This window comes from Apodemus sylvaticus, chromosome 1 (genome assembly GCF_947179515.1).
Source record: "Apodemus sylvaticus chromosome 1, mApoSyl1.1, whole genome shotgun sequence".
Taxonomy (NCBI): Eukaryota; Metazoa; Chordata; class Mammalia; order Rodentia; family Muridae; genus Apodemus; species Apodemus sylvaticus.
In genome coordinates, this window is record NC_067472.1 from 91,131,259 (window position 1) to 91,156,983 (window position 25,725).

The window sequence follows — 25,725 nt, forward strand, 5'->3', positions numbered from 1 at the left end:
CTATTTTTCAAAACCTTCTCTTTTTTAACCAAAAATATATTTTGGAGAAACACTCTCATTCCCAGCACATTTATAGCATTTCATCATGTGAATCTATCACCACCAATCTATTCTCTCTACTGAAATGTAAAATAACTACACAGTTCAAAATGGCACCAAATCAGGAATAATAAAAGCATGTATCTTTGGCGTAGTTCACAGGAGCTCTCGGATTTTGGCCCTTGCTAAGACTGTGGCTCTAACTGCTTTTTACAACCTTGCAGTGTTTGTTAGTTCTTACTTACTAAAGATGTTCCAGGTAGCAAGAAGAAAGCTACTTCACAACTGCAAGATTCTATCAAACAAGGAAGAGGTATTAACTGATGAATAGGTTTAGGTATGGTGTTTTGAAAGAGTCTGTGGAATATCAGCTGAATGTCCCAAGCTAAAGGATTAAACCTTTAGGGAGTAGGTGGAAAACCCATTTCCTTGACCTCTGAAAAGGTCTTAAAGGAGGAAATTGATCTCACTCTTTTTTTATTTGTTTCTTCTAAGTGGATATGTTTTTGTTGTTTTTTGTGTTTTGCTTTTATTTGCAGATCTCTATTTACTCATACTGGATTGGTGTGTTAACTTTTCCAATGTACAGGAAACGAGAATGGAGATTTGGAAGTAACGTTTAATAATAGCTTCCTCATGATCTGAAGAATCATTTCACATAACTGGAAGACTGTGGCTGTTTCTCTGACCCTCTTTCTCCACTCACTAAATTTAAACAATGCCTGGTTGTAAAGGCTCATGCCTCATTTATTTGAGTATATTCAACATCCCTGTGTGTATTTCCAGACTGTTCAGTGTCTTTTCATATGGTTTTAAGAGGTTAACACGGTAAGGGTGTTACTTTTTAACATTTTATTGATTCTTTGTGAATTTTATACTATCCCATTCTTTTGATCATGAGTCACACCAAGCCGCCAGTCTCTTCCAGACCTTCCTAAAGACTTGCCCCATGACATCTCTGCTTGTCTGCAGTCTGTGCTGCTCAATGGTTTTTGGTCATGGTGCCTAACAGCTAGGGAAATGAAGTAAACCAGACAGTCATAAAACATGGCATGTCAAGTAAGAGGTCCAAGGACTTTGCAAGGTCATCTAAGGCATAGATAAAGGAAGGGCACACTAATAGAAAAATCACAAGGTCACAGAGCTCCCAGGATAGATGAACATACAAGGTGTCCCGGGAAGTTATCACCAGCAAAGATGTCAATGCTATTACCCAGTATGACTTCTTAGATGGTGCTGTGACATCCAGTCTGAGCTCCTTCTGCTTTTCTGAACCCTAGCAACTTGGCCTTAGAACATCAATGCAAATTTCACTCTCTGCAAAGCCCAGGAAAAAGTTCCATGGCCCTCCAAGACACCATGCTTGAGGAAAATGCCAGGAAACAAGATAGAAGGCTAAAAGGAATGTTGGAAATGAATCCAGGGAAGATATCTACTTTCTTTGCCTGATGCTCTGACCATTAAAATAACTTGTTCAGGCCTAGTGTAGGGAATGCCCATGCCCATGTCAAAGACCCCAATGCCCTAGATCCATGCGAGTGACCAAGCCTTCCCTAAGTGAGGCCGAGATGAATGGCAAAACTCTCCTCTGGTCTGAGTGTGAATGATGAGAGTGTGTGCTTTCTTCCCCTGGCAGTTTACAGCCTGAAGATTGCTCCCTACAGAGACTGCTTCTACGGAGATTAGTTAAACCTGCCTCCTTATTCAGCTGTAAATAATAACCCTGCCTTTTTAATTATCTGTATGCAATGATCCCACCCTCTTGTTCAGCTGTATGCAACAATTTCACCTCCCTGTTCAACTGTGTATAATACATATAGTGAGTTTCAGGGCGCTGTAGCTTTTCCATCAGAAAGCCAGTGTACCCAGTCCCAGCATTTCTTAGTATACACACCTGTCCCTTATCCATGCCCTTGGTGCTGACAGATAGGTCGACCCCTGGAGATATGCAAGGAAAGCCAGCTGAGGAAATGGCTCAGGCAGTAGAGCTAAATCCCCAAAGCTCTGTGAAAACACTGGGCATGCAGATGCACACCTGTAATGCTAGTGCTGGACAGGCAGAGACCGGAGGATCCTTCAGACTTGTGCAGCCAGTCAAGCTGAATTGGTGATGATGAGTGATAAAGGAAGACAACCAGTATTAGTATCTGGCCTCCATGAACCTATGTACATGTGTATCCTCCACACATATGCCAGACATTCAAACAAGCAAACAAATAAAAATAGCTTACTCAAACTTTGGAAATCCTCTCAAAGGCCCTTCAGATAAAAGTGTCAAATAGAGATGAAGTTGTGAGTTACCTGTTTGTGTAATGTGTCCTCTAGACATACCATATAAATGGATTCCCCCAGGTGGACTCTGAAATGCTTCAGAGGCATAGGCAAGTACATTACTAAGTCTTAGCTTGTTAAGATCTAAGGAATAAAAGTTTCAAGCACCCTTAGAATTAGCACCCACCCCATCCACCCCACTCCCCAGCCCTAGCCATTGCATTTCTCAAGGAATATGTGGACTCAGAGAAAGCACAGCCCATCTGGGAGCAGTGAGTGGGGCTTATATTCCAGAAGTTGACCTTTATTCAACCTTCCCTGAAGGCAAATGCCCAGTGAATCCCCCACCGCCCCCCCATCTACAAGGCAATTCCCAGCTGTTGCCTGTAGTCACCAAGCCTCGCCTTACAGTGAGAAATGTGGTTGTTTTACTTAATGGTATGTTCTGCCTACACTGAGACTGATTCCCTCTCAAGCTAGAAGGGAGAGAGTCCATGATGCTGAAAGAAAATGCCAGGCTACTGTGTCCATAAAGGGAAGAGAATCTTGTTTCTGAATAAAGACAGAATTTAAAATAAGCACACAGAATTTTATGGATTTTTCTATGGACTTCCAGTTGGACTCTGCAGTTTCCTTTGAAGGTTTCAAATCAAACGAGTCTCCCCCATCTCATTAAATATATGTGTATATGTGTGCATGTACATACTCTCTCTCATATATATAATATATATATATATATATATATATATATATATATATATATATATATCCTCATTTCTGCTCCAATCAATCATGTGGAGCCCCCAAACTCTGTAAGAAATCTGAATAAAAGTCACCATGAAGGAGATAATAAGATTATGAACATAGAAATTTCCACTGATTCCTACATAGAGATTCTAAGAAAGAAAATTAATACATCCGTTGTCAATTCTTCACCACATTGAAGATGAAAACAATAGTTGCACCATCCACCTTGACTTGTATTTGCTCTTTTGACTGAAGTTGGAGTAGAGAGAAGTCATTTAGAGATTTTCTGGCATTAATCAGTAGTCATCAAAGGCTTCTGCTTTCATTAAGTTATATTCACTCCCAATCCCATTATTTCTCTCTGAAATAATTTTCATGCCTACTTCAGTAATTTCAACAAATAAAGATTATGAATAAGTAAATATGTATTAATTAGCTTAGAATGTAAATTATTTTCTCAATGAATATGTAAGTGTGCCAAGGACAGTGATCATCAGCTTTGGTCCAATCCTGCCTACCATTACTAGTTGAGTATTCTTGGCAACTGGTAGTTTCTCCGATACTATGTGCTGAGAGCTTCTACAGAATTTAATGATACAGAGCCTGCACAGAGGCTGATACAGAGCTGATGCCAATCATGGCAGCTGTCTTAGGGTTTCTATTGCTGAGATGAAGCACTATGACCAAAGCAATCTGGGGAGAAAAGGGTTTATTTGGTTATTCTTCCATATCATAGTCCATCACTGCAGTCAGGACAGAAACTCAAACAGGGCAGGAATCTGGAAGCAGGAGCTGACACAGAGGCCATGGAAGTGTGTCTTTTGCTGTCCAGCTCTCTATGGCTTGCTCAGCCTGCTTTCTTATAGAACCCAGGAGCACTGGCACCTGAGTGGCACCTCTCACAATGGGCTGGGCCCTCCTATATGTGGGATCAGGAGGCCAGGGCAGATGCAATGGTGAAATTAGGCTAGATTTATTGAGAACGTGTTCTTAGACATTATTCTATTCACTTTCCAATCATGGAAACATTCAGTTATGCCTTCAACTCTATGGCTCGGGTAATATGTTCTCATCTTACAGATGAGGAAAGCAAAGCACAGTGAGACCTGCACCGTGGCCAATAGAACCAGGATTCAGACTGACAGCATGCAGCTTAGACCACTCCGCTTTCCAGCCAACGAACCCACCTGACACTTGCTCCCCACCTCCCAGGCTACAAAATAACCCCAACACCTCCTTGTACTTCTTTTCCTTTCCTGAGCCACCAGCAGTCCTTCACAGTATATCTGCTAAAGGACTATGGCTCTAGAAAGACCTCAAGCCTTTCTAGAAAGCGACTGCTACTAAGTTCCTGCTCTCTATGTAATTGGCCTCTGAAGCCACACAGACATGGGTTCCATCACAGTCAGCACTTGGAGTCTTACGGTGCTTCTTAGCATCTCCGAGCATCAATCTCCTCAGCTGCAATCATTATAATTGGATCTGACTCACAAATGTGTGACTTGAAGCACTAGTAGCATGCAGAAAATGGAAGCATCAGGTGTTTTACTTGTTGCTGGGACCTCAAACAACCAAAAAGAACAAGGATTTATTTGACTCATGGTTTGAGAGTACAGCGTCCCAGGCAGGAAGGGCATAATGGCAGCGCTGTGAGGAAGCTGGTCACAGTGACTCAAGGCACAGAGAGACAGACACTGGCTTTCAGCTCCCCCTCCCCCATCCTCTCCCCCCTCTTCCTTTATCTTCCCCCTCCCCCTCCCTCTCCCTCCCTTTCCCTCTCATCTGTATACATGTACCGCATGCCTGCCAATTCTTTTTATTCAGTCTGGAACTCCAGGCCATAGGCTGCTGTGCCATCACTCAAGAGGTATATTTCTCCTCAGTCAAACCTCCCTGGAAAATGTTCTCATAGATACGCCCAGAGGTGTGTTTTCTAAGTGATTTTGAAGCCATTCAAGTAGACAGAGAAGATAAAACAGTAATCCAGTTCTTTGGAACAAAATTAAACAGATCAACTGAGCTAGCAGCTGCCTCCTTTCTCCTCTTTTCAGAGTCTCAGGTTAACATTTTTCTGCCTGGAGACTTTCTGCCTCTGTTATGACTTCCAACCTAGGGCTTCCCAGGGGCCCAGAAACTGATCATCCAAGCTAGTGGTCTATGGCCCAAGACACTTTAAAATTGCTGAGGCTCTGATGGCCTTACCAGTTAAGGCTCAGTCATGTCATCCTGCCAGGTGCTTGTGTGTGTGGGGGGGTGGGAGGGGGTAATTTTTCCACATCCTGTGGATTTGAACTCAAGTTCAAAGATCTAGTCTACCTAGATCTTGACTTCTTTCTCTCATTCCTATTTTCAACTTTCTCAATCAAAAGATCACCTTTCTGAATAACAATGACCTTTAAAGACATGTGAAGTCTTATTCTGAGTTTTCCAATCAGTGTCCAACTCCCTTTCTTATTTTGCCTCCTTCTTTGAGTTACTAATAAAACTTCCTTTATGTATAACACCATCTCTCCAAACTATGAATGTGTGTTTCACAAAGACATTGCTACAGAGAGAGTAATTATTTTGAGGTTTAATAGTCAGGACAAGACACGCCAACACTGGGTTCCCTGAGGACAGGATCTCTCATGAAGTATCTTTCAGTGGAACATGCATGATGCTTTTGTATCTTGGTACCTTTGAATAAGCCCAGCTTGCTCAGTCATAAAAGTCCCTTTCTCACTCAAAACCACAACTGATATTGAAAATTAAACCTATACCCCTACTGCTCCCAGGTTTCATTCATTAACCAAGCAGAAAGCCAGTAAGACAGAAATGCTCTTTTTGACTTTTGGATATTTTCTTTAGCTCTCCCTTTGGAACTCTTTCCCTTGAAGTCAAAATTTAGGGCTGATGTTCCCTCGAGTTCAGTGTCTAACCTATACACTCACTCACGACTCCGCGCTATCTATCATAACTGGCAATTGTCTAGGTAGACTCAGAAGGGTAAGGAATGGAGGGAAAGGAGATACATCTTTGGTTCTGGATGCTTCATTCTGATTAGAGGAGTTGTCTGGTGAATGATGGCTGAGTGATTCTGACACAACCAGGTCTGTTCTCCACTGACTTCTGTCCTGTTTTCTCCTCAAGGATCTGATTCCTGAATAGTCCATCATCCAGCTCTCAAAGCAGAGGGCAAGACAATAGGAGACACCAGTGAGAGATCAGAATATGAGAAGGCATCTGTTCTGCTGCCTCTCTGCCAAGTCAGGGGTTGAGTCTCTGTCATTCCCACAACTGCTCCCTTGGCCTAGGGTAACTCGGTTATCTCAAGTGAGCCTCTCCTTGAGGTTGCTAAGAGCAGTCTACTGTTAATGGCTTAACAGCCTCCCGTGGTTTCCTGAACTGATATCTCCCCAAGTAGTCTTTTCCTAGATTTCTTTATTTGAACTGAATTAAATTCCGCATCCACAACTCTGCCTGATATTCATACACAATTACATGTGTTACATTAAAGATTTTTAACATACCTATTACTCCTTTTCTTTCATCTCAGCTATTTTTGTCTTACTGACCAACTAGCCTGAAAAGTGAGCAGAACTTTGACCTGCAACACAGCAAGTTTTCAATCTGTGTGTTTAGGAGAAAATCACTTTCTTCTTGCCAACACAGGCTCCAGTTTCCTTAATAACTAAATACAAAGTTCAGCTAAACCAATGGTGCCAAGTGGAGGCCACAGTCTCTGGGAGGTCCCCAGATCCTTTTAGGAATGCCTCAAAGTCAAAGCTATTTTCATAACCCCAAGCACTTACTTATTTACCTTGTATTTCCACTTGATGACATTACTCATGGGACACAGTGATGGTAGATGACGCCATGCATTCAAGATTCAAGACCGTGGTACCAATGGCACCCCTTTTTGAATTCTGCCACACCCTCCAAAGTCTGAGTAAAAAATTTACTCAGGAATAGTCTTAATGCAGTACTTGGAAATGTTAATTTTATTAAACACTGAGAGCCTTTGGCCTGTCCTGCTTTAGTTTCTAGAATTCTTATTGACAAAAATGAGAACCAGAGACTCTAAGCATTTCCACTTCATACTGAGATATAAAGGGAGTCACCACCAAGGAGAAGGCAGACACGGCTGAATTGTGGTCTAGTCACGTTCCCCACTATTTCTACTCAAAAGATTAACTGACAGGCAAACTGTGGCTGCTAACATTGAGACATCTGGAAGACATTTTTCAAAAAGAATGAACCAAGCGTGGCTGTCTTTCCAAAGAAGATAACTGATAATATTTGTTCTGAGTGATATGATTTGTGCTTTCAAGCATGGTATCTTCCAGGTATTGGAAGGTATTAAAGGTTGTTCTGATGAGACTAGCCACGATATTAACAAGTCATGTTTTGCTATATGGTGAAAGGTGCCGACATCCAAACAACCATCTCATGTAATTTAGCGAGATCCATCAAAAGGCTTCTTCCTAGGGCTGGAGAGATGGCTCAGTGGTTAAGAGCCCTTATTCTTCTGGCACAGAACCTGGATCCAGTACACTCACATGGTGGCTAATAGCCATCTATAACTACAGTTCTGGAACATCTATCTGGTCTCCATGTGCACTGCACATACATGGTACACAGACATTCATGGAGGCAAAATAGCTATACACATAAAACAAATAAAAAAATCTTTAAAAATGAAAAACCTTTGTCCTAAGAGTGCTAGCTTTGGACAGGGACTCAGAGCCAGGTACTTGGTGTCTGAGCTCAATTATCTCAACCATAAAGAGAGTTTCTCTATTTCCTCATCTGTAAAGTGACCTTGCCTGACTAGAAAAGAACTAAATAAATAATATATGGGTAAATATTAATGTATTCATAAATTAATGTAGAAGATTCAAAGCAAGTGTTTGGACCTGGTAAATGACAAACAAGTGTCCCACTACTCATTACTGTCATTCTAGGGGTCTATGCAACAACGTCTCTGGCTATAGAGGTCGTCACATTCATATTCCACCATAACTTCTAGCTACTGACCTCAGTCAAGTGATCCAGTAATATGATTATGTATAATTATATATCCACAAACAGTGATAAGTGGCCATATGATTATTGTCAGGAATAAAAGAGATGTTAGGTCCTGGCCCAGGACCTGAATGAAGGCTCAGAGGGTAAAGGAACTTAGCACCAAACCTGAAGACCTGAGTTGGAACCCTGGGATCCACATGGTACAATAAGATAAACAACTTCTACAAGTTATCCTCTGAGACAACAACTTCCACAAGTTATCCTCTGAGACACACACACACACACACACACACACACACACACACCATGTCAGAGCTCAATGAGATCATAACTACTTTCAGGTCTCACAAATGCAAAATACTACTAAGTGGTGTCATTGAAAGAATAGCTTTTTGAAGAGGTGGGGGAGGCTTATTCCTGTGGTGTGAATACTGTCACCATGGCCAATTTCAATCTATGAGCATGAGGACCCTGGACACAGAGCTGGTAAGAAATTCTCAGTCTTAGGCCACTGAGGCACCACCTCCTCCCCCAGCAGCTTCCTGTGAAGGATTCATGCACCGTCTCTCAGTTCAGGATTCTTCTACCCAGAGGCGTGGGTTTCCCGGGGCAAAAGAAGCAAGGACAAAAGCTTGGGTATATTCAAAAACACATTTTAAATATCCCTATAAAAACAAGACAACTCTCTCTGAACTTTAAACAGATGGAGAAGTGCCTGTGACATGAAACCGTGAGAAGCAAAAACTGAGTTTAAAGACACGATTCAAGCAGAAAATAAAGATGGACATATTTTTCACAATTTCATTTATTAAAGAAAAACATTTCATTACAGTCTTTCTAACTGCAAAAGTCACTTTAAATTTCTGAAAAGAGTAAAACTAACTTTTAAAAAATGCTGGGCAATTGAAATGCCCTGGTTCAAAGTTGGGCTTTTTTGTTTTGTTTTCCTTTTTAAATAGGCAAGAATATATGCAGAGAAGAGAGGAAACATGAAGGGGAGTCACCTGTGACAACCTTTCGTATTAGCCTTGACACAATTCAACTTCTGCACCTAAATAGCCACAGAAGTCAGAGGGGGGCGGGGATCCCCAAGGACCAGCTACTCACTGATAAAGATTTCTGTTTCTATTTCATGTAAAAAATAAATTACATATAAATAAGGAGCTAAGGAGAGCTAGCGTGTTAAGTGCACACAGTGTGCCTTCTCTCTCCCACGCTCACTACACAAAACTCTCCTCCATATTGCTACACAGCAAGAAGGAGTCCACAAGCCGCGGTTGGACCAGCTGCTGGAAGTCAGAGTCCTGAAGGCCTTCGGGGCAGACCCCGGCCAACCGACGCAGGGCAGCCTGGGGAGAGAAGAAAAGATTCATTTGAGAAATGTGATACACTAACCAAGCAATTTGATCTGATTACCTGACACTTGTCCCATAATACTTTTTAAAAATCACTCTGGCAAACTATTTTAAATATCTGTTTTTAAGGATCTAGTCAAGTAGTGATATATGCAAGTTCAAAATGTTTTCCTCCCAGAGACTTCCAGAAACCTCCAATTATTGCTCTCAATGATGTGAGTAACTTACAGAAACCAGGGTTCTTCACTCACCTAACAATGAAGCAAGTCCCTCACAGAAGGAAGGATGGGAAGGATAAAACAGGAAGTGGGAAACATGGAGTCAAAGTAGACAAGGATGCTGTGACTGGGAAATCCAAGTCAAAAGAGGGAGAACTGGAGAGGGCTGGAGGTAGCACAATGAGACGGTTCACCTGATCACCCCACAGAGCACTGGACTCACTTTGACACATCCTGGGGAATATGGCGCTCCTGTTCTTTCCTAGTCAGAAGTATTCATCTATTGTCACCACCTCAGCAAAACCATCCTTGGTAACCGTAACAAAGAAACCATCAGTCTCTCTTCCTATGCACCCTCCCAAGCCTTGTTCTCAAGTCAGTCAGTCATTGGATGCTCAAGTATTAAATGAAGACAGTTGCCTACTGCCAGCTACTTTACTTTGGAAAAATCAATCTGTTTGCTGAAGGCAATCTGTGCTATCACTTTCCTCAACACAAGAGATAATAATTCAATTGTCCTCCCTCCACCTGAGGACAGCCTTGAGGCCAGAAAGAAGGCCTGGGACAGGAAAGAGGCTCCCAATTCCATCTGCCTGGCCATGCACCATGCACCTCTCACCTTGCTGCCCAGAGGCCTACACCCAATTTTGGAGTCTTTAATGAACTAAGCAATGGACATCCACCAGAATCAGTGGCTGGGGATGTGGACAAGTCAACTAAGTGCAAAGTCAGACAATAACTAGGAGCAAAACTAAAGATCTTATAAAAATAGAAAGGTTAATACAGGCGTTTTTTCCTTAGAACATTCTAGAATCAGGGGAGAGATACAAATCCTTCTCTACATTAATATAATGAGACCAGTGCTTTGAAAAAGTGGAAAAGAAAGAGCACGGCTAGAAACAATATGGTCTGTTCAAAAGGCCCAAGCCTCCAGAAAATTTCAAGAGTCTACTCCATGAGTGATTCAGATGATATCATAAGACAAGCAGGGAAACTAAGGTATTTCCTTAACTGTGTATTTCCTGCTTTTATAGCACAGAGGGATTCTGGGAAACATCATCAGGTGGGAACTTAGATCTGAGCCTCTAGGGCTGAACAACAGAGATGTAAAGATGGTGTTTGTTTGGGGTGTGGGTGAAGAGAGTGCTGTCAGTCAGAGTTGTACAGGACCTGGAAAGAGCAGGGGGCCTCCAGGCCCAGTGCCAGGGCAGAGCCACACTAAGGTCAGTAAGTGGACAGTAGGTGGAGTAACTAGTGAAGAACATTGGAAAATTCCATTCATGTCTGATAAAAAGATCATGAGTCAAACTCTCATAGGAGAATGCACTCAGCATCCACATGGGGATGAGTTAGAAAGAGATCCCCTCAGCATCCACCCCCCTGTCCACAGAAAATGTGCAGTCCCTTTCCAGTTGAAAGTTCTTAGAGTGATTGAAAATGGCAGCCAAGACTTCTATATACTGTCTCAAGAAGCAGTAAGAATGGCAGTAGTAATAGCAAGAAGCCCTCGCAATGGAGGCAGCTTACAGTGTCCCAAGTGCTCCCTACGTCCTTGACTTCAGCTCTCAAACCCTTCAGTCTGTCAGTTGCTGCTGCCAGAGCGCTGAAGATCAGGGAGTGGACGCCAATGATGATGTGCTTGTCAGCTACAAATTTCTCCTCACTTTGCTTGACTGAAAAATAGACCCAAGAAGGCCTGAGAAGAAAGGTTTTCTCTCTTCTCTCCCTCATTTCTCTTTTTTTAAAAATAACTCCTCTCCAAACAGCATTTCCTTTGGTTGTCAATGTTGTAACAAATGGGATCTTGCTGACGTCTGACACAGTTCTTCAACAGAAATCACTGACATCTGCAGACCCCATAAAAGATGTTGAAGGTGTCTCCAAATAGTATTTACTACAATGAGCAAGCACATTTTAATATGTTATGTGCATAAGTATAAAATAGTCATTTTAATGTAATTGGTGCCCTTTTAAAACTCCACATTAATTTTCTATGCACTTAAAAATTACTCAGAAGATGGGAGGGAAACTTATTAGGAGCAAGGAATCCAGAGTGGATGGTGGGAGATAGAAGGGATGAATCTCCTTGAAATGCATTACACACACACACACACACACACACACACACACACACACACACACGTGAAATTGTCGAGAAAGAAGTCATAGAAGAGGTCAAAAGGTCAAAAACCTTCCCCAGACTTTCAAAGGCACAAAGGAGATAAAAGTGTCCCAAAGTTTCCAGAATAAAAGCAGGAAAGCTTTTTCCCAACTCTCTCCACAATTATATCCCTACAGCCTAGAAGAGGAAGCAGCACATAATTCACTCAGCAAATATTTACTAGATAAGAGTTACAGCACTTTGATCTACTCAACGACACATAGCTCACGGAGGTACAGCCAGGACAGGCCCGCTGATGGCAATACCAGCTGCTTCTATAACTGCACAGTGCCCATGTGGAGCTCCCAAAAATGAGCTGAGCTTGGTGAAGAATGGGATGAAAGGAAGACTTTGCAATGACTCAGCCTGAAGGAACCCTCCACCCACTGCTTCTTCCATGTGTTTGTTGAGGCCCAAAGATCTGGCATTCTCTTCTGCAAGCTGACAGCTTCTCCATGAGCCCAAACTTCAGTCTGTTCTGACACTCTGTCCAGTGGCTCATCACAGCCCATAAGAAGATACGTGTGAACAGAGCATGCCCTGCCCACCTGCTAGAGCAGGTTAGTTCAAGGTGAGTCCCTAGTCCCAAGAAGTGTGACATTCCTAGAATGCACCTGCTTGGGTTCAAGGAGGAGATCTTAGCATCCGGTTAGGTAACCTCACTGTCTGCCATGCCCTCTGTAGTCACATCTACATCAGAGGGCTGGGCAGAAGTTTCCTCCTGGGAGTAAATGGAGAAACCTTCCTCATAATTGTTCACATTGGACAGACAACTGTCCATGTCCTGGCCCCTGTGTTCTGGGGCTTCATGATATCAACACTAGCCCCTAGTAGCCCTCCAGGTCACCTCTCTGGTTTCAATCTGCTGTTGGTAGTCCCTAGAGCCTAAAAGGTCACTGGGGTTGTGGCTGTTGGATGGAGAACAGCTTCTCCATCCTCATCTTTCATCACATTAATAGGGATGAACATCAGCATTGCCATTTGAATATGAGAAGGAAAAACATGGGGAGGTATCTAGGCTTATCCACCTGTGGCAGAACCAGCTGTCCTACCCTCAGTCTACCTTCCTTAATGCCCTGGGTTGAGCTGAAGGCAGCCTGAGAACTCACCAGGCAGGCCACCAGGACAGCATCACTACTGTTCCTCTCAGAGGGGGATCGGCAGAGCTCAATTAGGCGAGACATACCTGTACAAGACACAAGCAGATCACAACTGGATTAGACAAACCTGGTCAGATAAAATGGAGGTGCCGGCCAGCTTTACCCATGGTCCATGCTAGCTCCCATCCGCCCTGTCCGCCGAGGAGAAGCTCAGCCACCTGGAGGAATATTTCCAGGAGACTTTCTACTTCCTGCCCAAGGGCAAGAAGAGCAGAGTGTTGAAGTCAAACCCGCAGGTGCCAACGCAATGCCCAGGGCTGATGGTGGCCAAATACTGCAAGCAGGTTGCCTATTTTCTCTGAGCAAGGCCCTTGGAGTACACACTTCCTGTTTTACGAGTACAATGTTTAACATTGACGCCTATGCACTGGGGTCTCCCACCTACATTGTCCCAATTGGCTATGTCAGTCAGGAAATATACTTTAGCTAAAAGTACAGGAAAAGATAAACCCCATTAACATTTCTGAGAGATTTACTGAGAAAATGTTGCCACAAGCCACAAAGATGTGTGACCTTGCTAGAACATTCATCAATGCACTCAGATAAGCAGGGCCTGTTCAGTCTACCAGATATGCTTTGAGCATCAGCCTCCCAATTCTCATGTGCAGACCATTCTCCTGTCACCACTCAAGGGCAGGTATTGTGCCCCTGTTGGGCAGTGGTTCTCATCCTTCCTAATGCTGTGACTTTTAATACAGTTCCTCATGCTGTGGTGATCCCCCCCCAACATAAAACTATTTCATTGCTACTTCGTAACTGTAATCTTGTAGTGGGGTAGTGTAAATGTCTGTTATGCAGGGTGTCTGCAGGTTGAGGACCACTTCTCTAGAGCTTAGCATAAAATGGAGGTTCTGGGAATGTTCAGGTAAATAGGAGGCTAATAATAATCGATAGAATAGTGCTCTGATCAAAAGTAAGTCAAGTAGTAGATAGATAAATAACGAGTCAATGAATTACTGAGAGAATAAACCCATGGATGGAGAATGAGTTAAAAAAGTGAATAAAAGAATAAATAGCTAAGTGAAGGGAATAATCAAGTTCTGAACAATAGGAGCCTGCAGGTAAGCCACTATTCTGGCCAACTTTTATCTCTCGTTGCAATTTAGACTAGGGTCTATGCCCGGGGTTTCGACCCCAGCATCTCCCAGCACACAAAGATGGGCTGACCCCAGTTAGTCCTAATACTTTGCCCTCTGACAGCACTCTGAGATCACTACATCCATCCCAAGCTTTCCATTCCACAGCAGCCACCGCCTGCACCACTCACAGCTGAGCCGCACAGCCTCCTGGGCCACATCTGGGTCTCGGCAGAGGCGGGCCAGGGTCACCGCAGCTTTCTGCTGTACTCTTTCACAGGCTGCCACTTCAGCAGGCGTCCCAGACCTTGGCTTCTCAGACAGCATTCCCATGATGAACTGGACACCTGGGCAAGAAGCAATAGACGGTTTGGACAGTGCAGAATTACTCCCAGGGTAGAGCTTTGCTGGCAGAGCTAGCTAGACAAGGGATGCAGGGCTCAAACAAAGGCTTCGGGTACGGGGAGTCTCAAACAGAGGTGCCAGTTGGACATAGTCACCTCTTTCCTTCTTCATAGAGATGTGTCTGATTCTAGGCACTAAGTCACTAAACTGGAAAGATCTAGAAAGACATCCCCACTTTTAAAACCACCAATATGGATTTTATGGTATGTCTCACGCTGTGTTATATGCACAGTAAAGAAACAGTCCCTTCAAACATCCCAACAGTCTCACAGGCATGACCATGGTAATTCTACTTAAAGGTCCAGAATGGGGTAAGCCTCTTTCCCAAAGCTTGGAGTTGCTAGGTGGAACTTAGATAACTATTCCTTGTCACCTGATGGGGTTGCATCTGAGACAGGTCAGAGGTGCTGAGTCTCATAGCAGGAGGTGTCTGGGTTTAGGCTGGAGAACAGTGTGGGAGTGCCAGAGTGAGGCCCTGTTTAGTCACTCAGGGGCCTCCTACCTCCTCCCTAAACAAGATCTGTCTCCTGATTGTTCTATAAAGTGCGTGTGCATGTGCACACACACACACACACACACACACACACTATCAGCCTGCCTTTGCCCACCCTTTCTGTGGGGAATGTTCCTTCTTTCCTTCTTACTCTCAAATATCTTTCCATCCTACAGGTTTGCAGCAGAAGACTGTCTTCTGTGTCAGCTGCTCCCCACCCCCAACCCCCCACCCACATCCTAGTCACAACCAGCCAGCTGTGAACTTAAACTAGACATGATCTAAAGATAGGGTTTACTTCATGGTGTTGCTTCAAGAATTATGTATGTGAGCTGTTAATTTCCATAAAAAATAGATTTCTGATTTCTGTACCTACTGTAGCCTCCTGAATGCTGAGGTTATAAGCATGTACCTACATACCTGTCTTAAGTTTACTATTATTAACGAGATTGGTCTAATACTTGTCCACTTTATCCATTTCATTATGTGTCTAGATCCTGAGGGCATCTATACTTACAACCTGTGACTTAGTAATGGGCTTTCAGAGTCCAACTATTTAACAGGGTTTTTCCTTAGAGACCCAGGAGTCACCTGGCTTCTAGCGGCCTCTGGGCACATCACTATCATTCGGATCCCTCAAACCCTGCCTTTCATTCTCTGCATGAAATCCTGTGAGGCTCACAACGTTTCCTAAAAGAGAAAGTAGGCCTGGAGCAGGGCTCTTCCTGGATTAGACACTCTCCTGACTTTTCATGGTCATCCTCACACACTCCTGTGGGTAAACATTGATATTCCCACTTTTCAGAGGAGAAAGAGAGAGCCCATTCTGTTTGTAGATAACAGAGTCAGAATTTGAGCCCACCAGGTATTGCTCCAGTGCTCACGATCTGCTACCCTCTTTCCTCCTGTGACTACTTTTTAAGATGGCCTATCTTATACACCAGCACTTCAGTCCAGGCAGGCCCTCCTTCTGGTCAGGGAAAGCCTTTAGGAAAAAGGTGGGGCCCTATTAAACTCCATGTCCTCAATGTCCTGCACAATGCCAGGCACACAGTTAGGTTCCTGCCCCTGTGGACTTGGTGAGTTAGTCAACAGCACTTTGTAAGTCACAGAGCACTCTCCAGATGGCAGCTGTCCCAAGCTCAAAGGCAAGGCAAGTGGCAGCCTGCTGTCATTGGCCACTTGAGCCAAGACTCCAAGTGCCTAAGGAGAGTACGAGTGACAGCACACAGCCTCTCCTCTTGGCCTCAGCTGGCTCAGCACAGTTTCTCATTATTAACTCAATCACATGAAATTAACACAAAATGGTGTGTTTCAATTAGTCTTGGGGACCCCGGGAAGTTTATGTTTGTTAAGACAGCAGGGCAGCCTGGGGGGAAGGGACTTTCAGGAGAGCAGAGGTACCCAGCCTCCCAGCTCAGTCTCTCATTAGTGTCTCTGGTCTCCAACTGCTTGCTAATTGCTCCCTTATTCTTCAGTCACAGGAATCCCTGGCCAACCTAGCTCTCTTCCCAGCTACAAGGCAGCCACCTTGTCTTTTGACAGAGACTGCTTACAACAGCCTTCAGGCTGACAAGCCCAGTTCTACCTCCCCTTAACCAGGAACACACAAGGTAGAACAGAGAGGGCCAGTTGGAAGGGAGATGCCCTCGGAGAGGGCTGGAGGCAACTCTGCTGCACTCTCCTCCCCCTCCCCCTCACTTCTTCCCACACATTAGCTTTCCATGGTGGCCAAATGCAATAGGGCAGTTAAATAGCAATGTTGCCCCACTTTAGGACAACCGTACCTCCTTTGATGCTTTATTGTCCCCAGGCCACCATCCCTACCTGGCATTATCTTCTTCATTTTCTATATAAATTCCCACTAGAATTTAAGCCTGTGAAGGTAAATAAGCATTTCACTTTTGACCAAGTTACACACGGAATTCTCTCTCTCTCTCTCTCTCTCTCTCTCTCTCTCTCTCACTCACTCACTCTCTCTCTCTTTCTCTCTCTCCCCCTCTCTCTTTGTGTGTATGTGTATGTAATGTTCATACAGAGATAAACATATGTGTATTTATATATCTACACATAGGATTTATACAAGTCCAAAGGCATATACCCTGATAATCCATGCAGCGTTCCCAGACATACCATTCTCCTGAATGATGTCAGAGGCACACTGCTCCAGCACAGACATGTTTGCCAAGATGGTTACAATCTGGAAAACGAAATTGAGAAAGTATAAAACAAACATGCGTGGTTCCCATGGCACTCTCTGCAGGTAGGTCATATGGGGGCTGCAGAGCTTCTGTCCAGCCCGGATCCTTACTATATACATCTGCCTAGCCTTCCATGATACTGTCTTTTATTCTCGTCGGCTGCTGCCTCCCAGATGTAAGCCCCAGTAACTGATGCCCATTCATCAGTGGGTGGCTCTGGGATGATCACTTAGGATCCCAGGAAAAAGCAGACTCACACTGGATGAAGCTGAGGTCCAGTCATTTGAATGCAGGGACCCTCAGTCTAACCCCTTGGATTCTAGGCTTGCTTTCTTTCTCTCTTCTGTTCTGGCTTTGTCTCCTGACTCTTTGATCTTTGATTGGGTTCCCCCATGTCAATTTCCTTTCTCGATACTGACCTTTAACCTGAAATGAATTAAGGCTGAGCTCAAGCCAGAGGGCAAGCTGATGAGGAGGTTCAGTTTAGCCACACTTTTCTTTGGTCTACAAGCTTCACTTACAGATCACCACTGACACTGACAGTGACACTGCCATTAATGAGAGAACACTGGCATTCTATGGACACCCACCCTTAGTTTACAGTCTCTTGGGCTGTAACACTTTCCAGTTCTCTGGCACGATGAAAGGGTCTCAGTGAACTCATAGCATAAATAAAATAAATATGTTAAAAAATGGATTAAGGAATTTTCAACAAGAGAGCCAGACTATAAATGGTACCAAAAATTAGATAGATAGATAGATAGATAGATAGATAGATAGATAGATAGATAGATAGATAGATAGATAGATGGATGGATGGATGGATGGATGGATGGATGGATGGATGGATGGATAGATAGATAGATAGATAGATAGATAGATAGATAGATAGATAGATAGATAGATAGATAGATGTCAGTCAAGGATGGAAGTGTGGTGCTATGATCAGAGATGGCCCTGACATTGCTCCTAAAAGAAACCATACAGTATCAAACGTGCCTGTCTCTGCAGATACAGACAGCGTGCACTGATGATGGTTGAAATTAATTGGAAGATCTAAAGTATTTCTCCCCACTCCCCAGAGAACTTCTTCATAAGCCTATGAAATTGTCTAAGCAGGAGCCATGCTCTGCTTCTGAGATGGCAAGTGATAGTCTGCAGAGGACAACACAGGAGGCTTCAGTCCTAAGAATGGATGGTAAAGCAACATTTGCCAGAAAAGATGGAATTTAACTGGTTTAATTATAACTTATCACTCTTCTTAATAAAACATCTGAAAGCCCTCTTAAACAAGAAAAAAAAAGCTTGTCACACCAGTAGAATACCTATCCCTCTGCCCTCTCAAAACACGTGCTGGCTGTGGAGGCAATATCTCTGGGAATCATCCTCTTCCTACTCAGACCTGGTCAGTGACTACATGGATAAGCAAGAACTGGAGAGAGACATTGGGGGAAGGCAGGAAAGCCTCTCAAAAACTTTATTCTGAAGTCATCTGCCATGCCCAGTGTTTTATTAGAGAAGTGGTAGGTATATATTGGAAATTCTTTTTCTCCTCTCTTAGGATAGGGAGTGTTTGTGGGCTCAGAGGAGAAAGTTAGAGAGAAGAAATGGGATGTAGACGCAGTCCTCAAATGGAAAATTCCCAAAGAGCCATAAAGTACAGTCACAGGAGAGACATGCAGGGCTACAGCTGTCAGAGTACAGGGCATTCTGATGTCTCTGGGCTGCCAATAACAGCAGAAACAGGGACTGTTCCCGCCACACAGGGGCTCCCATGCCCCACCCATCACCAGACAGGCATTTCCGAATACAGACTCTTGTTTGACCCGAGCATTCATGAAGAAAGGAAGGAAGAGAGGAAAAGAGGAAGGAAAATAAAACCTTTGTCTGTAGCATTCATTATGTGGCAATCATTAGCTGAGTCACAGGCACCAGGTAGGTCTTTGTGTTGGACTAATTTAGATCCTGTTAATGAAAATTACTTCCTCCTTACAGAGCCTGTACCCCATGTGGTTTTCTGAGGTGCAGATGAAGTAGTCAATTAAACACAATTTGAATAAATGCCAATTATACCCTGCTTGGAGTCTCCCATTTGAAACACACTTGTATGCACTGTGATGGAGAGGGAAAAGAAGTCAGTGTTTTCACCTAGCAGTTAGCCTCCCCACTAGAGTTTTAAGGACAACTGGTTTACCTGGCTGAAAAAAAACCTTGCAATGCTGTGAGGATATAGAATGCAGGCTCCAGGTTCATGGTTTCTCTTGGCCCAGGGTTATTCAATTGCTGTAAAATGAAGGCCTGTTCTTCCTGACTCTTTGTAATTACCTGGTGAGCACAGAGAATACTGGCCTCAAGAAATACCTTGGGTGAGATGTAGTGTAGGATCGGGTCCTGATACCATCTCTTGTTATCCACATGACTCTAGCAATGCTACCCGGCCTTCTGTGCTTGGTTAATGAAATGGTGTATATTTCTTAGTGCTGCTATAACAGATTGCTGAAAATTTAGTAGCTTAAAACAAAACAATTTAATTATCTTACAGTGCTAGGGGCCTGAGGTCCTAAATAGATCATATTTCCATGTCTCTGTCTTTCTGTCTCTGTCTCTGTCTCTGTCTCTTTCACATGCACACACACACACACACACACACACACACACACACACATTAACCCTAGGTTTCTTCTTGGGAAAACCAAATGAACTGTAATCTGTGTGACATGGACTTGCCCCACCCCCACCCCTTTCTCTCTCACCTGCACACTGTGAGGCTGGAGAAATGGTTTAGTGCTGCCATGGCTTGACCTCCACCACTCATGTACCAAGTTAAGAAAGCCCCAGGTTAAAGGAGAGACCTTGCCTCAAAAGAAATAGATGGGAAGCTGTAGAGGATGACTGACATCCTCTTCTAGACTCTGTAATTTCACATAGGTACATGCATCTGCACACACTTGTACACTTGTCCACCCCACTTCTTTTAATAAATGAATAAATAAACCAATAAATAATTCTTTTTTAAAGATTTATTTATTTATTATATATAAGTACACTGTAGCTGTCTTCAGACACCCCAGAAGAGGGCGTCAGATCTCATTAAGGATGGTTGTGAGTAACCATGTGGTTGCTGGGAGTTGAACTCAGGAGATTTGTATTTTTATATATCCTAGAGAACCTTCAATTTGGGAACTGCATCTTCAACTGAACTTTTCTATCTAACTCTTTTCACTAGGCCCACAAATATTCATTACCCTAAAATGAGAGAAAAAGAATTTTCAATAATGAAACCTGAGCCATTTTCTCTGACCCTGCTCCTCTTTCCTCCTCACATAAAATTATGTTATTACTTTAGGCCCACCTGGATAACACTCCTTGGTTAAGAGCCTTAATTAATCACTGTGCAAAATCCCTTTTGCTATGTACAGGAAGTTATTCATCGATCTGGGGTAACAGGAATGGGCATCTCTGTGCAGCCTCACTTGGTAGACCACAGGAGATCAAATATAAGTCATAAAATTATCATAAGCATTCAGTGTGTGTTGTCAATCACCCAGAACACTTGTTAAACAAACATAAGACACTTCTAAGAGGCAAGTCCTGGAAGGACCCAGACCTTGAATGATTTGTTAAAGGAGCGCTAGCAATGTGACAGCCACATTAGGGGGCTGAACACGGATGTGACCAAGAGTTACTGGGAATGAGAGATCCTCTCCAGGGAATAAAAGACCTCATATTTGGAGAATTCTATGGTAGTTCAAATGAGAATAGCCCACATTCCTGTATTTGAAGACTTGGTCCCAGTTGGTGGAACTGTTTGATAAGGAATAGGACGTGTGACCGGGTTGGAGGAAGTATGTCACTGGGGTGGGCTATACAGTTTCAAAAGTCCATACTATTCCCATTCAACTCTCTGCCTCATGCTTGTGAGTTGAGATTTCAGATATTGCTCCAGCACTATGCCTGCCCATCTGCCTGCAGCTGTGTTCCTTGCCATGATAGTCATGGGCTCTGTCCCTCTGAAACCACAAGACCTCAATAAACTCTTTCTTTTATAAGTTGTCTTGGTCATGGTGATTTAATCATGGCAATAGAAAAGTAACTAAAACAGAGCCTTCCTGGCTAGAAAAAAAAACTGGTGGCTCCTGTGGCGCTCTGAAATCATTTCTCTTTCAGCTTACAGGGGCCTTAGGAGAATTGAAGTAGATAGCTAACTAACCTAGACCATCAGGGGATCTGCCATGTCACTAGTTCAACAATACATGTTCTGGGTTGGTAGGATGTAGGCTGGCTGAGTCTTGTGCTAGCAGCACACACAGACAAAATGGTTACCCTGCACTCCTCTAGAGCAAGTAGTCAGGAGATACTTGCTCACGGGCAGACATGAAGACATGGCTTACGCTGTGTCACATCCCTAGCAATCTCAGCAGTCACTCTGACCACACCCTGACTCTACCAACATCCCTCATCACCTGCTGCACTGTAGGATAGCCCTAGAGATTATAATGCATAAATGGCATGCAAAGTATGCCCAGAACACCCAGTTAGAGACAGATACACTGGCCTGACAGACCTTATGTCACAGAACACCTGGATACATCTATTGGTGAGTCATGGATCCTTCTCTGTTGCCCAAGAATTTAGATAGAAAAAAAGTCAATATTCAAAAACTATAATTGGCATTATTCTTTGATCAGAAGCTCGTCAACAATGTCAACCATAGCTCTGGAATTCTCTTCTGCCCCTGCCCAGACTTCTTCTTTTTTTTATGATTTGTGTGCTAATGGTTGTATGCCTGTGGAAGCCAGAGATTAACCATTCCCCAGTTGCGTATATTGAGTTTGCTGTACTGAACCTAGAACTTGCCAACTGAGCTAGGATGAGTGGCCAGCGAATTCCATGGCCCCACTTGCCTCCTTTCAGCACCGAGACTGCAGGTATTTATTTCCATGCTCTGCCTTTTTGTGGGTTCTACAGATTTTATCAGGTTCTCATACTTGGGTAAAGAGCATTTTGCCACCTGAAACATCTCCCCAGCTCCAGCTTATAGTACTTTTCAACCATACACACACACATGCATGTGCGCGTGCACGTACACACATACACATGCATACATGCACACACACACATGTGTGTGTATACATATATCTTACATGTGTCCACATACAACCTGATGCTATGCATGTCATCCATTACTCCACACCCTACAAAATTCCCCACTGCATTAGCTGTATTTCCAGGCCCTCCATTCCTGCCCTAAATTAGACATATCCAAGTAGACCCATCTCAATATATTCTATTTCAGTCACCTGCCCCAGTCATTACTCAGTACCCACTTTGGTTCTAAATGCTTTATGAATATCACCCCATCTAATCAAATAAGGACCAGAGGAGAGAAGAAATGTTATTCTCTTCATTATACAGATGAGAAATCTGTGGCTTAGAGAGATTAAGAGACACACACAAGGACACACAGCCAGGAGATGAGAGAGACAGGATTCAAACTAAAGTGTACCTAAACCCAAGACATGTTATTTCTACTCATATTTACACACGTGGCAGAGATTTATAAACTATGGAGGGCTTTTGAGATACAAGTCACTATTATAATTCCCAGGATTTGGCATTTCTGATCAATGGATTCCCGATAAGCAGTGTTGATATAGAAGTTCCAGAAATGGTACAAAATGTGGACATTCTAAAATGCCAAGCAAACTACAAATTTCTATGGGAAGTGTAGGCAGCACACTGCCTTTTTGAAAGCAATTCACAGAAAGGCTTATCATCCTGTTTCTGTTGTAAGTCCCCTCCACTTCAGAGGTCACTGACACTAGTGATACATGGCCTTAAAGGTGTCCTTCCCACCCTGTCCTGTCTGTGGTGAGATCCCTGCACAGCATAGCCTCTGATCCAGTTGTAACCTGTACTATCTTTTTCTAGATTACCAGACGTAAGTGGAAGACCCCAGGCCCACAGCTGTTTGTAGCTGCACATACCCCAAGGGTGAGCACAGAATGGGCTTTGCCAGGGAGGCTTTGGTTTGACTAATTAAGTGGACTTGGCCTGCCTAGATGATAGAGGAGTCCCCGCTGTCCAAACAGAGGTGCGCTAAGTACATAGCCAAGACCAGGAGGCTTTGCACAGCATTGGCGTCACTGGCGTGCTCATTACCGGAAGCCTCACTGGGCATTTAATTTCTTAAGTATTTCAGGGGGCGGTGAGCACTTCGGAGCCCAATTCATCTTCTTTGTCTTCATTACAGAGAGCCCTCTGATCACCTTCATCCTCCCTCTGCCACAGCAAAGAGCCATTTGTTTCTTTAATGGGTATGCTCTCACTAGCTAAGTGGCTGCTCAGAGCCAGGGCAGAAGGTGAAGCCATCCTGAGGACAGTGGGAGATGTGCCTGGATCATACAGGGGGAGGGGGAGAGACTCCTGAATCAGATGCAGGGATGTGTTCATCTGCCTCCTACGTGACCACATTCTCACCGTTTTGGTAAGACTTCATGCCGGTGTAGGGGGAGCTGCCAATCCTCATAGTCAGGTTAGGAACTCTGCAGAGTCATGGGGCATTCACACAGAAAGCAACATTCCATTCTTCACACGAGGAGACTGCAGACTACAGGTTCTCACTTAGTGCTGTGTGCAGTGGGCCATCTACTCACTTTACAGCAACCTTGTGACAGAGTCTACACCAAGAGTCTGCAGTCCCTAGTTCTTCGGATTCCTGCCTTGACTCTGCAATTATGTAGACACATTTTACAAATGAAGAAAAACTTGCCCAAGGTAACACTATCATTGACAGTAAGGATCTGCTGAACCTGTATCACCTACCTTCAAAAGGCTTGCTCTTATTGTCATGACTGGGTCTCATCTGACATGACCAGAGCAAGCCTTGGTGATGCACTTGATGGTAAAAGCACCGGAAATCATGCCTCATGGGAGAGAGGCTCAACAAGTGGAGGCATCTAGCTAAAGGAAGTATGTGTGTATGTGTGTATGTGTGTATGTGTGTGTGTGTGTGTGTGTGAGAGAGAGAGAGAGAGAGAGAGAGAGAGAGAGAGAGAGAGAGAGAGAGAGAGACCCATGTCTAACACTTATGATTCCAATAGATACTGGGCATCACCTTTCTGAAGCCAATGAATCAGACAACTAGTTAGGTCTGTGTGAATATGACCTCTACCTGTTCACACCCTGACTATCTATGGGCTTGCCCAGCTCTAAGAAGTAAACTACAAAATCTGGGCCTTCCTGGGTTCTCACCTGGTCCCGAGTATAAGGGGTGTCCACTCTCTGCTTGTCACCACAGGCTTCCAGGAGGACACGGATTGCATTCAACTGCAGAAGCATCTCACAGGCCATTTTGTCAAAGAAGGTGATATTGGCAAGGGCCGCAGAGGCCAGCAGGAAGACTTCCCCTGACGAGGCCTCTTGGCACAGTTCTGGATAGTGAACAGGAAGAAACAGTTTAAGGTCAAGTGTGTGCACATGATCTCCCCAGTCTCCACAATGTCTCTGTGAGATCATTTGGGTGGGAGTCTTGGAAATGTTTTAGAGATGAACAAATTAGTTACTAAAGAGGGAAACTATGGGATCTACATAGGTAGCAGAGCTGGAATTGGAGCCCTTGTATGTGACTCCTGCTCACCCACAGCATTTAATGAGCGAATCCTAAGTGCCTAGAGTTACGAGATGGTAGGATGGACCAAACAGGTCACATCCCTGCCCTTGTGATATATATTCTCTGCTAGCAGATAAGAGAAAGAAAACCTTTGAGAGTTGATATAAATAATGACCAATTTTGATAAATAGGAAGAGAAAAGAGACAAATGCTACAGTGGGGACCTATGGGTCACATAGGAGAAGTCTCTAAGAACATGACTGTAATGATGAAACCTTAAGAGAGGAGAAGGGGCTAGTCAAGAAAATGTCTGAAGGACATGTTCTAAATAAGAGAAGTAGTGTAGGCAGGAAGGAGCTCACATCTCTCCAGTGATGCACACTAGGATGCTAAGTTTGCCTGAAGGAAGAGGCTGGAGTTAATGCAGAGACTATGCCTTCCAGACACCTTCTGTATCTCCTTTTGGTCTCAGATGTCAAAGACCATCTGGCTTCAGAAAGTACTACACAAGCTCCTGGGTGCCAGGGCTCTCTCTTCAGTCCTAGCAGTTAGAACTCAGCACTAAACTAATGTCCCCACCTTCCATATGCAATAGTGCTAAGGCCTCTTTGAAAGACAGAGACCATCCCTCCGTCATCTAACACAGTGCCTTGGCCACCACAGAACCTGCAATGGATGCCCACCTCAAGAGGCACTGTCCGTGGTTCTGCTTGTCCCAATGGCCCTAACTTCTAAGTCTCAGTTCCAACCAGTCAGGATGCGTCAGATTAAGTTCTGTGCCACTTGTAACAAAATGTGTCACTTCTACAAAGACAGAGGAAGGAAGGCCACACTCCAGCAAACAGACCAGGAGAGGAAGAAAGGACAGAGACAGAGTTGAGCAAGGCCCTATGATAGTCTATACTTCAGAGTTCTGACATTGTAGTTGGAACTTCTTGGCATCTTTGTGGACGGAGCTGTGGATTCCCCCTAAGGTGGGA

At 43.9% G+C, this 25,725-nt stretch overlaps 1 protein-coding gene across 1 annotated transcript in view; it reads right to left on the bottom strand.

The window, feature by feature from the left end:
* Nucleotides 1-8,911: 8,911 nt before the first annotated feature.
* Nucleotides 8,912-25,725, bottom strand: part of Insc (INSC spindle orientation adaptor protein) — a 109,705-nt gene continuing 92,891 nt past the window's right edge. Inside the window, exons 8-12 of the mRNA XM_052200843.1 lie at nt 24,388-24,566; nt 17,066-17,132; nt 14,226-14,381; nt 12,908-12,984; nt 8,912-9,413 (exon numbers count right to left, since the gene is read on the bottom strand). Of these exons, the coding sequence (XP_052056803.1) occupies nt 9,285-9,413; nt 12,908-12,984; nt 14,226-14,381; nt 17,066-17,132; nt 24,388-24,566 (608 nt within the window). The 3' untranslated portion in view covers nt 8,912-9,284. The remainder of the gene's footprint in view (nt 9,414-12,907; nt 12,985-14,225; nt 14,382-17,065; nt 17,133-24,387; nt 24,567-25,725) is intronic.